Source organism: Carettochelys insculpta, chromosome 10, assembly GCF_033958435.1.
Source record: "Carettochelys insculpta isolate YL-2023 chromosome 10, ASM3395843v1, whole genome shotgun sequence".
In the NCBI taxonomy this organism is placed as follows: Eukaryota; Metazoa; Chordata; order Testudines; family Carettochelyidae; genus Carettochelys; species Carettochelys insculpta.
In genome coordinates, this window is record NC_134146.1 from 40,857,822 (window position 1) to 40,870,506 (window position 12,685).

General features: G+C 40.1%; 1 protein-coding gene across 1 annotated transcript in view; it reads left to right on the forward strand.

Moving 5' to 3' along the window:
* NAALADL2 (N-acetylated alpha-linked acidic dipeptidase like 2) overlaps window positions 1–11,514 on the forward strand; it is a 962,837-nt gene extending 951,323 nt beyond the window's left edge. Inside the window, exon 19 of the mRNA XM_075004140.1 lies at window positions 11,316–11,514. Coding sequence (XP_074860241.1) covers window positions 11,316–11,514 — 199 coding nt within the window. The remainder of the gene's footprint in view (window positions 1–11,315) is intronic.
* Window positions 11,515–12,685: the final 1,171 nt, after the last annotated feature.

The following is a 12,685-nucleotide window of genomic DNA, read 5'->3' on the forward strand; positions in this document are numbered from 1 at the left end:
CTGCAGAGATAAAGAATGGGGATCTCAGGAAGTGTTTCAGGAAGGCAACTGGGTAGCTCCCTGAGGTGCTGAATGTAGCTGCCCCCCTGTCCACTGGCCCCGGATCAAAACCCAATAGCGTGTATGGGCCCAGGCTCCCATACCAACATCTGAAGGTGGGGCAACAATAAGAGTCTTCTTGGCAGGAAATCCATCTGGGGAAGATCTTTAATAGACAAAGGTCCAGACGCAAGACCCAGCACTAAGGAAAAAGTCCTGAAGTCCTCAAGTGTTCCAGAAAACATCTCTATTATTGAACTTTTCTTTCTGTTTACCGTGAAAGCAATGTCATGACATAGCAAAAGGTCTTGCCTAAAAGAAGTGGCCAAACCCACAGGATGGAGCTGTGGAGGAAAAGGGGGCTATCAACTACAGCCCTGCCTGTGCTCTGGGCAGCACAGTTGGTGAGGGTCATCTTCCACTTCATTTTACCTGGATTCTTGCAACATGTGCTAACCTCTTATGCTTAACAGTCTGTCCCACCATCTGTTTAGTTCTGACACTCTAGGTAACTTTTTCAGAAATGAAGAAGAGCTCTATGCTTCTTAAAAGCTTCTCTTCCACAAACAGAAGTTGGTCCAAAAAAACATACTAACTTACCGACATTTTCTGTGGTATTCCTCTAGCATATTTAGTGAAGGTTTGCTTTTGTGTTCTGATCTGTTCTGCACTTCTGGATTTGATTGGTTTCATTGAGTATGGTAAGCTGTATGGAGAATTAATTTAGATGTAAGAACATGTTTGAACTTCAGACAAATATAGCTGCAATTATGGTAACAGCAGAGTGCATGCTATTATTGTATCTTCCTTTGACAGATTCAGATTTCAATGTCAAGTGGTTGACAATGGGATCTCATTGTAATTTAGAATATACTAATGTAGATTTTCATTATCACAAGGCTGAATACTATAGAAAAATGGGAAGAAATTAACTTTTATAAGTAGCTTTTGAATTGGAATGGAGCAGTGGGGGTGAACTGCAGTGGATATTCCTTGTTTTCTTTCCTGTCTGAAGCCAGAAGGGACTTTCTGTGCTTGAAGTGTGGGTTTGGTGCCAGCGGTGGCGAAGAAGATTCTTGGATTGAAAGAAAAAGTAGAGATGCCCCTGAGGTGCAGAGAAGCTGAGGAGTTCCTAGGCATCCAGATTAAGGAATCATGAGCATCTCCACTACAAAGAAGAAAGGAACTGAATGATTTGGAGAAAGAGGAATTCAGAGAGGAGACCTTGGGGATCATAACTACCAAAGGAAGAGGTTACATTGGCATTCTGAGTGGCTTGAGATAGGTGAGGAGGGGCAGGATCTGGCCACCAGAGAGAAGAGGACCAAAAAGAACTCCCCACAGCTAAAACTGTAGAAGATATCTATCAAGTTTCAGCTAGTCCAAGGGAATGGAGATCTGTAGGGGACACACCTGTGAAGGGCAACTTAACTCACTTTGTAAGAAAATCATGCTTGTCCACAAATGATTCTCCAAATGTCCAGCAAAAACAAGTGGGGTGTGGCTACACTTGCATTCCTCTTTCGAAAGAAGCATGCAAATGAGGTAAATTGAAAATGCAAATGAAGTGCATATGTGCATATTTGGTGACTCATTTGCATATTCTAATTTTGAATATTTTGAAATTAGATTATGCAAATGCGGTGTCAAATATGCCAATTTATGCCTCATTAGCATTTTCGATTTACCTAATTTTCATGCCCTTTCGAAAGAGGAATGCAAGTGCAGACGCACCTGTGGGGATTCAGGACTCAGTAGAATCAAAACAACATTCTGTAAGGCACAGATGGACACTAGGACAATGTGTTTCCTTCGTGGAGCTAAAATATGAGGTGTCACTCTAACTCAATAGGCTTTTGAAGTCAATAGGAAGGGATCCATTGGTGATGATTCACACTACCACTGATGCCACTGCATTGCCAGATATCTCACAGATAATAGAACTTGGAAGTGTGCTGAGGAAAAAAAAAAGTCTAAGTGATCTCCCTTGAAATTCTTCTTGTCCCACAAGTAAAGGAAGACAAAAAGCAGAAGATTCTGGATGTGTACTGCTGGCTAGGTAAGTAATGGTGGGTGGCAGGTTTTGGTGTTGGATGGCTTCCACCTTAGCAGAAGATGAGCCTATTATTTTGGGAGCAGGTTGGCTGGAATAAGGAGCAGGGTATTATGCTAAAAAGAAAGAGGAGGTAAAAAGAGAAAATATATGAATACTCCATTAGTATAAAATTGGTCCTGTTGAGAACAAAAATAGTCAAAGAGCCAAAGGACATAAAGAGAAAAAAGTTCTTTAATTGTTTATACACAATGCAGGGAACATGCATAAGAAATTGGAAATTGGAATTGCTCATTTATGAGCATAAATGTCACCTAGTTGATATTACTGAAACCTGGTGGGATGAATCCCATTACTGAAAAGTTAAAATGAATGATTTCAACCTCTTTGGGAAGGACGAAGTGGATGAGGATTAGCACTCCATGCTAAAAATAGCAATACCTGTTTCCCAGTCACTGATAACTCACAAGAAAATCATTGTGAATGTGCATGGAGCAGTGTCTTTAACACATAAAGCACAAACTGGGGTTTTATTTACTCTCTGCTATAAACCACCCAATCACACTATGCACTATCCATAACGTGAAGGAAAAAAAGCTGTGTGATCCCAGGAAAATTTAATCTGAGTGACAAATGCTTGAGTTCTCATGCTGCCACTATCAAAACATTCTTGGAAGTACCAAGTACTAGAAATGACAATTTTCTAACTCAGAAAGTGTTGCATCCCAACATGGGGACCCCAATATTTGACTATGTCTTGACAGATAAAGAACAATGAGGATATGATCATGGAACTAAAAATTAGTGGTAACTTAAGTAAGCATGATCATGACTTGGTCACATTTAAATGTGAAAACAAAAGAAAGTCCAGATAATTAATACATATGCTTTAAAAGGGCCAGTTACACAAAACTAAAAATGATGAGCCATATTAACTGGGAGGAAGAATTTAATTAGAAATAAGTGAATTATAATTGAGAGTTATTTAAAAACATTTTACTGGATGCCTAAAAAGCCATAATCCCACAGTTCAGGAAGAAGATCATATTTGTTAACAACTGATCTGGTTTAAAGGGGTGGTTAATGAAACTATAAAATTAGTATTAAATCAAATGGAAGAAAAGGGAAGTTGATAGTAAGGAATATAAATCACAAGCTAGAATTTTTACAAGATTGATTAGGGGAGCAATGGGACCCCAGGAGGAACTGAAGGGTAGCGGGGTTCAGAACAATAAAAAATCAGTTTCAAGTGAACAAAAAGAAACTTAATGGTATTGGTTCGTTGCTAGTTGAAAACAGTAGCATTATAAAGCAGAAGTGTTCCACGGAAGAGCTGGAAATTGAACTCAGGATACCTGACTCCCAGAGTGTGCTACCTTTAATTACTGGATGCTGCTGCTTACTTTTTGAATTAGATTTTTTTCCCACTTGGAATCACCATTTGTCTTATCTGATTTTTAGATTCAGTTACAGGCTTAAAAAGATGCACCTCTTCAAGCCAATATGGCATCGACTAGCAGGAAATGTCCTCACTGATGGTCATTCAATGAATTGTATATGCCCAATTCTGCACAGAGGGATTTCCAATTAAAGCCTAACCAGTGCAAATTAGAGTAGATGAATTGTGGAAGATTAGCAGTCTATGCTAAAAATGGCAATACCTGCTTCCCAGTCACTAATAACACAAGAGATTTTAGCATGACTGAAACTATTCATGAACTGAATTGGAAACAAAAAAAGACAAGCAAAAAATTCCCAATAAAGCAAATTAAAAAAAAATCTCAGGCAACACATGAAACTTCTTTCAAAAAAGCTGAACTAGTTCATTTTGACTTTTGCTAAATGAATGAATCATTTTTCCATTCCATTTCAAAATGTTTTTTTCAGTGAAATGCCAGTTTAAATTGACCTGAACAAAATTGGGTGTGAGAATGTTTGTTTCAGTAAATATAACCAGAAACATCCAGTTACAAAATGGGTGTTCTTTTCTTTTGAATGTTGGGCTTTGGCCAGTAAACTGTAACCAGTTATTTGCTCAGCTTTAACCACATTGATCAAACCCTGATGAGCACTTGAGTTTTGACTTCTTAACTTAAACTAAGCGTGTTAGGTCTATCCTCCTCTCTCCTGAACTAGATTTATACCAGTGCAACACCATTGACATCATTGTAGTTTGGCTTCCTTACACCAGTGTATATAAATGGAGAATTTTACTTTACTGGTCAAACTATGTCCTCACTGCACTGCACTGGGTAGGAATCTAACCCTACAACATTTTATAGTGTGGGTAGTGATACTTTCCTCCTTTGCAAAGCTAGATGAGATCTGTTCATGGAAAGTGCCAGGTGAGAGCAAGGTATTATTTATTTGTAGAAGTGCTCATTAGTTATATTTGAATACAGTGAGGCTTTCCACAGAGTATAGAGTATGTGATTACTTTGTAAATGGACACCGTTCACACACTAAGAATGCACTATGCAAATAAATTGGACACCATGATAAGAAGAGAGAGGAGGAAGGCTCCTTCACCTTTAATCAGCCTTGCAAATGTTTTCAGGACAGTTTACCAGCCTGGGAATAAAACCTTACTCATCTATCATGATGACAATGAAAAAGCTAATAATATTTTTACTGGTATCAACACCTGGGAGCAGAATTTTCCAGTGCTGCTCTTTTGTCATAATCATACCATTTGGCAGTATCCTAGTCAAAGCAGTTCAAAAAGAGCTATTTATAGGAAGAAAAAGAAGGGAAGTTTAAAAAAAGAAATGAAAAGGATGGAGGTAGGGAAGATAAGTGGGGAAGTAGAGAAGGAAGTGGGGAGGACCTTCATCTCTACCAAACTATAAAGTTTTCACGGGTACAAGCTAGTACAGGTTGAAACTCTCTCCTCCGGCACCCTGGGGACCTGACCAGTGCTGAATGAGGTAATTTCCTGGACGATGGGAGGTCAATATTTTCTAGCACATTACCAACTCTTTCACTGCTTACTGGGTTCTTAGAAGACATTTAGGGGTACATTAGAGCTAATTAACAACACAGAACCCTGAGGGCCAGGACTGGTGGCTGTAAACAAATTTTATGGGACCACGGAAAACTTGACCACACCCCTGGTAAATTGTCTTCCAGCTAACTAAAATCATTGCAGATTATGGAGTTTGCCAGATGAGAGAGTTCTGGATTGGAGAGGTTTAACCTGTATAACAATTTTTTTGATCTCATGCAAATAGTCGTGGTACAGGCCCAATCACTTAAATCCAGTACACTCTCAGCTGGCCTGACCTACATCAGCAGACCAGGGGGTGGAGCTAGAGCAGTGGCCGGCAGCCTGGCCCAGGCTGGAACAGAACTCCTGCCAGCCCTGCTGCAGCATAAAGGAGGGGGGCAGCAGAGCACCCACTAAGTCCTGCAGGAACACAGAAGAAGGAGGAAGAGGGAGGAGAAGCCAGTGGGCCCTCGTAGCTGGGGAGGCAGTGTTGACCAATGGGACTGCCACTACTGGGCAGCTGGCTGGGAAGCAGTGAAGCCACTGGCACCAGGGAAGAATGTTGCCAGGGAGCCAGCCAGGGAGCTGTGGGGCTGGGGAGCCACAGGGCTAGGGAGCAGTTGGGAAGCCAGCTGGAGAATCCCAGGGTTGGGGGGCCAGCCAAACAGCTGCAGTGGGTAGGGAGCCAGAGGGAAGCTGGGTGGGGTCAGTTGACCAGGTAACCATCAGGAAAACAGCCAGGGAGCAGTGGATCATAGTGGGTGGGGAGCCAGCAAGGCCAGAGAGTGGGCCAGGAAGATGGCTGGGGAGCAAGGGGTGGGGTGAACAATGGAGAATGGTGGGGCTGGGGCTGGAAACCGCAGCTGGGGTCGGGAAGCTGACACCTGCAGTTGAGCCAGGATCTGGAGGTCAGTGTTTTGGACCCAGGGAGCTGCAAGTGCGGTCAGGAAAATGGCTGTGGCCAGTGGCCAGGAGACGAGTCTTGAGGACATTGACTTCCCCTTGTCTGGCAAAATCCCTTGTCTGGAATTGCTCATGTCCAAAGGATACTGGATCAGGGAGGTACAACCTGTAGTAAATATATAGGGCTTTGGATGCTGTAGTAAATTCAGACACCATGAATCTGAAAAGCTCAGCATGTGAATAGTTATTGTAATGATTTGTTTTTTTACATAACACAGCAATGTATTAGGTATTTTACAAACATGAAAGTGGACAAGCTTCCTGCCTTTAAGGAGGGTGTATTCAGAACTGAAAATGCTCATTATGATGAGAGGGAAAATGGAAAAGAATGTCAGAAACCATTTGCAGGGATTTTTTTTTTCCAGAGCACAAGTACAAATCATTCAGAGCTACATAAAATGACTTTGTGAGGGTACTGAAACAGCTCAAGTCACAGCACATTTGATTATAACTAGAGTAGACAGAGCAACCTATCACACTTTCCCATAAATGATTTTAATGCGATCCCATTGAGACAATGTGAATTCAACTCCTGTGGGACCTTTTGCTGCCTGTCACATTCCAGTGATTTAGTAATTACGTTTGGTTGGCAAAATCCAAACCTGAGCTCTTAGGTTAGAATATATATGTGAACAGCACAGTAATTCTCTTCCTTTGTCTGTTTGTATGTTACTTATGTGCATACTTGTCTCACAAATAAAATGCTCTTTTTTTCTGTGAGAAGTTAAATATACTAATCTACCTTTAACAATTGCATTGTTTCAGTGTAACCTTTAAAATAGTTTGGGGGTAATTGTTACAGGGAGCAGGTTTATTTCTATTATAGTGTAATATATGCAGCTTAGTCTGGTTTGAAAGACATGATTTATTATTGAGTGTGATTGATCACCGAGAGGTTTGGCATGAGGTATAATATTTGTTAATGCCAGTTGTTTATGGAGTGGCATTCCATCCCTAGTTGTGATAATGCAAATCAACATTAGAATACAAAGCTGTTACTTCCATCCGTGACCAGCATGCTTGCAGAAATGGAAATGACTCATTGTAAAGACTATAGATGCCTTTCTTTCAAAATCCATTTTGTATCTCCCTTTGCCTTAGTTTATTAAGACTGATTTGTCACTTATATGAAGATGCTTTATCTCTTTCAGTTGTACTGTCTGGAGTTATTAATTAGGTGTCCTAGTTGGGTACTGTACTCTTCAGGTCACTGTGATGTGTCATTGAAACAGACCATTAAAATGACTGATGTGTGTTATAATTTCATTAGTGTCATCAGTAATGCATTACACTTTTCTTTTAGTAGTCTCTCTGTTTTGTATGGGTGAGGCTGACTATATGAATTGTATTTTTAAGATCAAAATAATTGATGAGGCAGGAAGATATTTAAATGATTAGGCAAGAGGGTGGAATTAATGTTGTTTTAAAAGTGTAGGCTACAAAAATGATTTTCAGTTATAGAATGTTTTAGTGATTGAATTACATTAAGTATATGTAGGTGTCTATATTGGTTCTATGCATAGCAATGATATATCAATATTAATTCATGCAAGTGAAATGGCTAGGAATTTTTCAAAACAATGGTAATTTTTAATTAGAATGTTTTTACTGACTGGAAAATCCATGGGATATGCAAAAACTGTAAACACTATAACTATTTTAACCTCATGAAACTTGTAGATAAAGAAAGTAAAATACTATATGCCGACTCTTTATAAGGATTCATAAAGGGAGAATTCATTATATGAAGCAAAAAAGGTGGTCTAGTTTGCAGTGCAGGAATAAGTAATTGGAAAATATATGATCCTGGTGAGAATGCATAGAAGAAATTTTTTAAAAGATACTCATAATGTTACCAGTTACGCTTTTCAAGTATTGTCATGCATCAAAAAAAAAATAGATTCCACCACACTGTGCAATAGATCAACTGTTCCCAAATGATATTATCATTGCAGAAGTTAAGATTTTCTTTTATATGATGATAAAAGCTCACCCTTCTCTTACATTCACCAACCAACTAAATATGCCTCATTATATGACAGTTTGTACTCCGGTCAGTTGAGTATTTGTCTTAAATACTGGCCTATAACTGGTCTGCCATTGGAATCACAGAAGCAGAGTGAAAATATGTTAAGATCCCTGTGGATTTTCATAAAGGTGCACAATCTGCTTCATTTATGTGGCTTGTTTACAGTAAATTTTAAAACGGGAGGTGGCTGTGATAAAGATAGGCCCCCATACACCTCTAAAAGGCACTTTCTAATGACCTAAAAAACTTGCCATCTTTAGGTTGCCATCATTCCTGTGGGCCAGATATGTGGTTGAAGTAAATTGTCATAGCTCCATTGACTTCAGTTCACATTATAGAGATTTATGTAAGTTGCAGATCTAGCCCTACAGCTTTTTCTTGGTACCTAAATTCAGTGCCAAAGCTTTTAGGTAGTTAGGATGAACTGTCAAATTCAGTGAACACTCCCATTGATTTCAACGGGTTAAGCTATACCACTTAATGTCATGGATATGTTTCATTGCTTGGCATAATTTAGCCATAACAAAAAGAAAGTTGAAATTTTAAATTGTCGGTATTATTTTCCTCTATTTCACGTAAAAGAGGCTTTAATGGGAGTTGTTTCTTCCCACCTCAAGACAGTGCTAGATAGGACTGCAACATATCTGTCAAGAGGGAAAGTGACTGCCTTCTTTGCTGGCACCTGCTCCCAGGGTTGTGTATGTAACTTGATGGTTTGAGAATAGGAGCAGGCAACTAGTCTCCCCATAGCTATGTTGTAGTATATCATTGTCAACACTAAGAGGGGAGTGTGTACAAGGTTTCCTGCTAATTTTTTCCATCCTGGGTGGAATAATTTTTATTATGTGCACCAAGGTATGTGTGGATGGGCACCACCAGTAGAAACAGGTGCTGTCAGCTCTGGGCGGTTTTGGATGCCCTGCTACTTAGCTGGACACTGCAATCTTGATGACCTCCTGAGGTCTCGTCCAGCCCTGTGATTCTCTGATCTCTCCTGTGCAGCTATCCAAGTGCTCAGCTTACAGGAAATACAGGTGTGTGCATGTCCCCTGAAAGAAATTGATCCTACTCCACTTGCAGTCAATGGGGATGCCTTGAGTTCATAGCAAATAGGATCAGGCCCTCAAGGAGTAATAGGGTATGCGACATAACCCACTCACCCATGATTTCCCTAAGGCCATGACTGCTCTGGGACCCAGTGCAGAGATGTTCCATCTATTCACCTTAAAATACGTCTCTAGCTATCAGCATGCATCAATTTCACTCATGCTACCATGCAGTAAGGCAGTGACTACATAATCCAGTCTGCGCCACCCTTCTCCCCCTAAGAATGTTTGTTACATCATGATCACATGTAGCAGAAGTATGGTAGAACACTGAAGTGAGCAATACGTTGTTGTACTCCTGAAGCTCCCACCCCATATGGCAAATGATTATTTGGTGTGGCACTCAAAATAGACTAGGTGCTCTCCTTTTGGAGGATACAAAGGTTATGCTTCCTATGGCACCCAGTTACTTACTTATTGTGCATTTAGTACTCCCTGTAAGAGTAAAAGAAGTAGAAATAGGCAATGCTATGAGCAGATATATTTGGAAAGATCTGAGAGTTCCATATACTTGAAAGATGTCACTCTATTCATAGCATTTTCTTACAAGCCACTATACACAGAGCACTAGTGAGTAGAAGTGTTTGCTATTTATCCTGCCACTTCATTACCACTCCCTCTTGTAGACTGGTAATTAGAAGACTCTGATACTCTTTTGTAGTCTTCCATCTTCCAGGTGAATATCTCTGGCAGTTTTATTACTAATTTGGAGTTGCCACTGGGCCTGTCATGTAATTGCATTACTAATGTGTCTCAGCTGTCCGGCTTTGTTACTTTTTTCATGTTCATGCTACAGAATTTCTTCCTCCTTGTGTTTTTGTGCAAAGGGCTGCTGATGGGGTCAGGGGAGGAGAGGCAGCTACCTCAGGGCCCAGTGATTTAAAAGGACTCATGGCTCCTGCTAATTGCCACTGCTATCAGGGCATCTGCAGCAGCCAGAGCCCCAGGTGGTGGAAACCAGGCAGCACTGAAATGATGGCTATGAGAGGCTAGCCTTCAGCCCTACCCCTTCTGGAGGGCCGGAACTACCTACCCCCTCACACCTTTCCCAGGGGCCCAGTAATTCTGTTGTCAGCCCTGCTACGGAATAGAGTACTGTGTAAAATCATATATGGCCTTTTCATTTGAAACTTTACACACGTTGGTTTGCGGTCAAAGTAGTCCCTAGATGGAGATTTATGATATGTACATAATTATTGAACTGGGGTAATGATTACTTCATTTAGGTAATATTTATATCCTGCTTTTAAAGACCTAGAGAAGTCTCATGAAAATCATTGGATAGCTTTAGTTTCAGTCCAGCAACATGTTGTGACACAGATTTGGTTCCCAAAGAATCAGATAGGTTTTCTTGCAGAAGCAATTTTACGATTGGGTCCTGTGTAAATAATTCTGCTCTTATTTATGTTGTCTGTCATTTTCTTTGATCATTATTTACTATTTCGTAAAGATGTTGCATGAAAACACAAGTTTTCCTTTGGTAAGAATTTTGCTCTTCCTTTTGGATATTCCCTGACATTAACAATTGTTGCACTCGTAATAATGTTAGGGAGGACTCTCACAAAAGTGCATGACCTAATAAATTTGTTAGTCTCTAAGGTGCTGCAGGATTGTTTGTTGTTTGATCCCGCTGAAGTTATGTACATAAGGCCGTATGTGATTGTCTTCATTATGACCAGGATTTCTCTGCATGACATTAAAGTTGGAAGTAAACAACAGGCACAGATGGGGGAAAAAGACATACACAATATCACCAGTAATAACTAACATCTTTTTAAAAGGGGGCGATAAATGCTATTCCTCTGAGAACATGAATTACTTCAAGAGAGTTAATATGGGCCAAAGTTTATGAATTAATTTGCAGCTCGAATGGCTGAATAGGCAAGGAAGAGTCTGGGGGGTTTTCCATAGGGTTTGTAAATGTGTTTTAGTGTACATGTACCTAGCACAGTGGACAGGTGCACTTTTGAAAACCAGAGTATCTCTGCACTGATCTTGTCAGCGTGCCTCAGGCTAGGTTTGCTATGAACAATATATGCCATTTGTAAAGCTTGGAGGGCTCCTTGATGATTTTTGATGAAGTAATTGTTTTCATCTGTATGAGTAAAGAGTTCACCATTTTCCATTGTTCTCTTTCAGAAACATTCTTTACAGGCTGGATGAAAAGATGAGCCAATTTTCAGTACTACTAGAGGCACTGGAGCACTACAAGCTACATCAGTCAAATGAGACCCTCCAAGCAGCCCTGTCAAAGGTGCTGAACAGCATCAATTCAGCTCAGGTTTACGTCAAAGCAGGACTTGATGTGTTTGAAACTGCCTTTGCTGGAAAGAAATGAGAAAACTCTCAGCATTCTAAGAAGTTTGTTTACAATTTACTAAGCAAAAGTTCAAGTCAGACCAGAATTTCTTTGAGATTGAAACCTTTTACAACTTTTTTTTTCCCAGTTGGTATTTAAAGGTACTACAGTGTGTGTTCTAATAACTCTAAGGCAGTCTTTTGCACTGTTCACAGTATATCCCAAATGTCTCTTTGAGTATGTGTAAAACTAAGAGGAGAATAACACTCAAGTATGATTTTTAGAAGGAAATGTGCTATATTTTTATACATAAAATATATTTTTATGACTAGGGCTCGATCTTGCAAAACGACGAACGCTTCCTGCAAAATGCTAAAGGCCTGATTTTCAGAGGCGAGGAACACCCACCATTGTAAATATATCGTGATTGCTCATCACCTCAGCAAATCATGACAGCAGTATCCTTAGCTTTACTGGTTCACCCTTAAGTCCTCCAGATTTTTTTTACACTTCCCCACAAGCCAGTCTTGGTTCTTTCACCTTTATGTCTGGGGAGAGGATGTGGGTTCATTCCGTAGGTGTTCAGGGCATGCAGGACGAAAGAGGGGGCACTTGATGCTTTGCAGGAAGAGTCCAACATTCTGAGACAATCCTTGCTCCTGTGGATGATGGCAAATGGTATGAAAGTTCCTTAGGTTCTGGGAGTGTTAACTTTTAATTATCTTGTTTCTGCACCAGAAGAAGAGAATTTTAATTTCAATGGAAAGCGTTCAGGGGGTTTTATATGAACAATTCAAATGATTCAGAAAGATTTGAATTGGTTGATGAAGTTGACCAAACACATTTTGAATGTTTAAGTTTATAAAACAAAGTGCCTAATTCTACAGAACAAGCCCTAATACTACCCTGGTTACTACAACTTTTAACCTTTACATTAGCATCCACTTTATGGCCCCCTTCACTCCCAGAGTGGTATAAAGAGGCCTTCATGTAAATGAGAATCAAAACCTAAAAATCCTAGAGGAGTTCTTAAATGTAGGGCTTGACTGAGTCATGAGGACCCAGGCTGTGGACACACAGTGGTGCAATCACAGTAGTGCAAGCAGCCTGCAGTTCCCACTCCACCAGAGAACCTGGAATAGCTCGAAGAACTCAGAGACAAAGCATATCTCTTATCTGAAACATAAGGCAGTATTCCCCAATAGAAAAT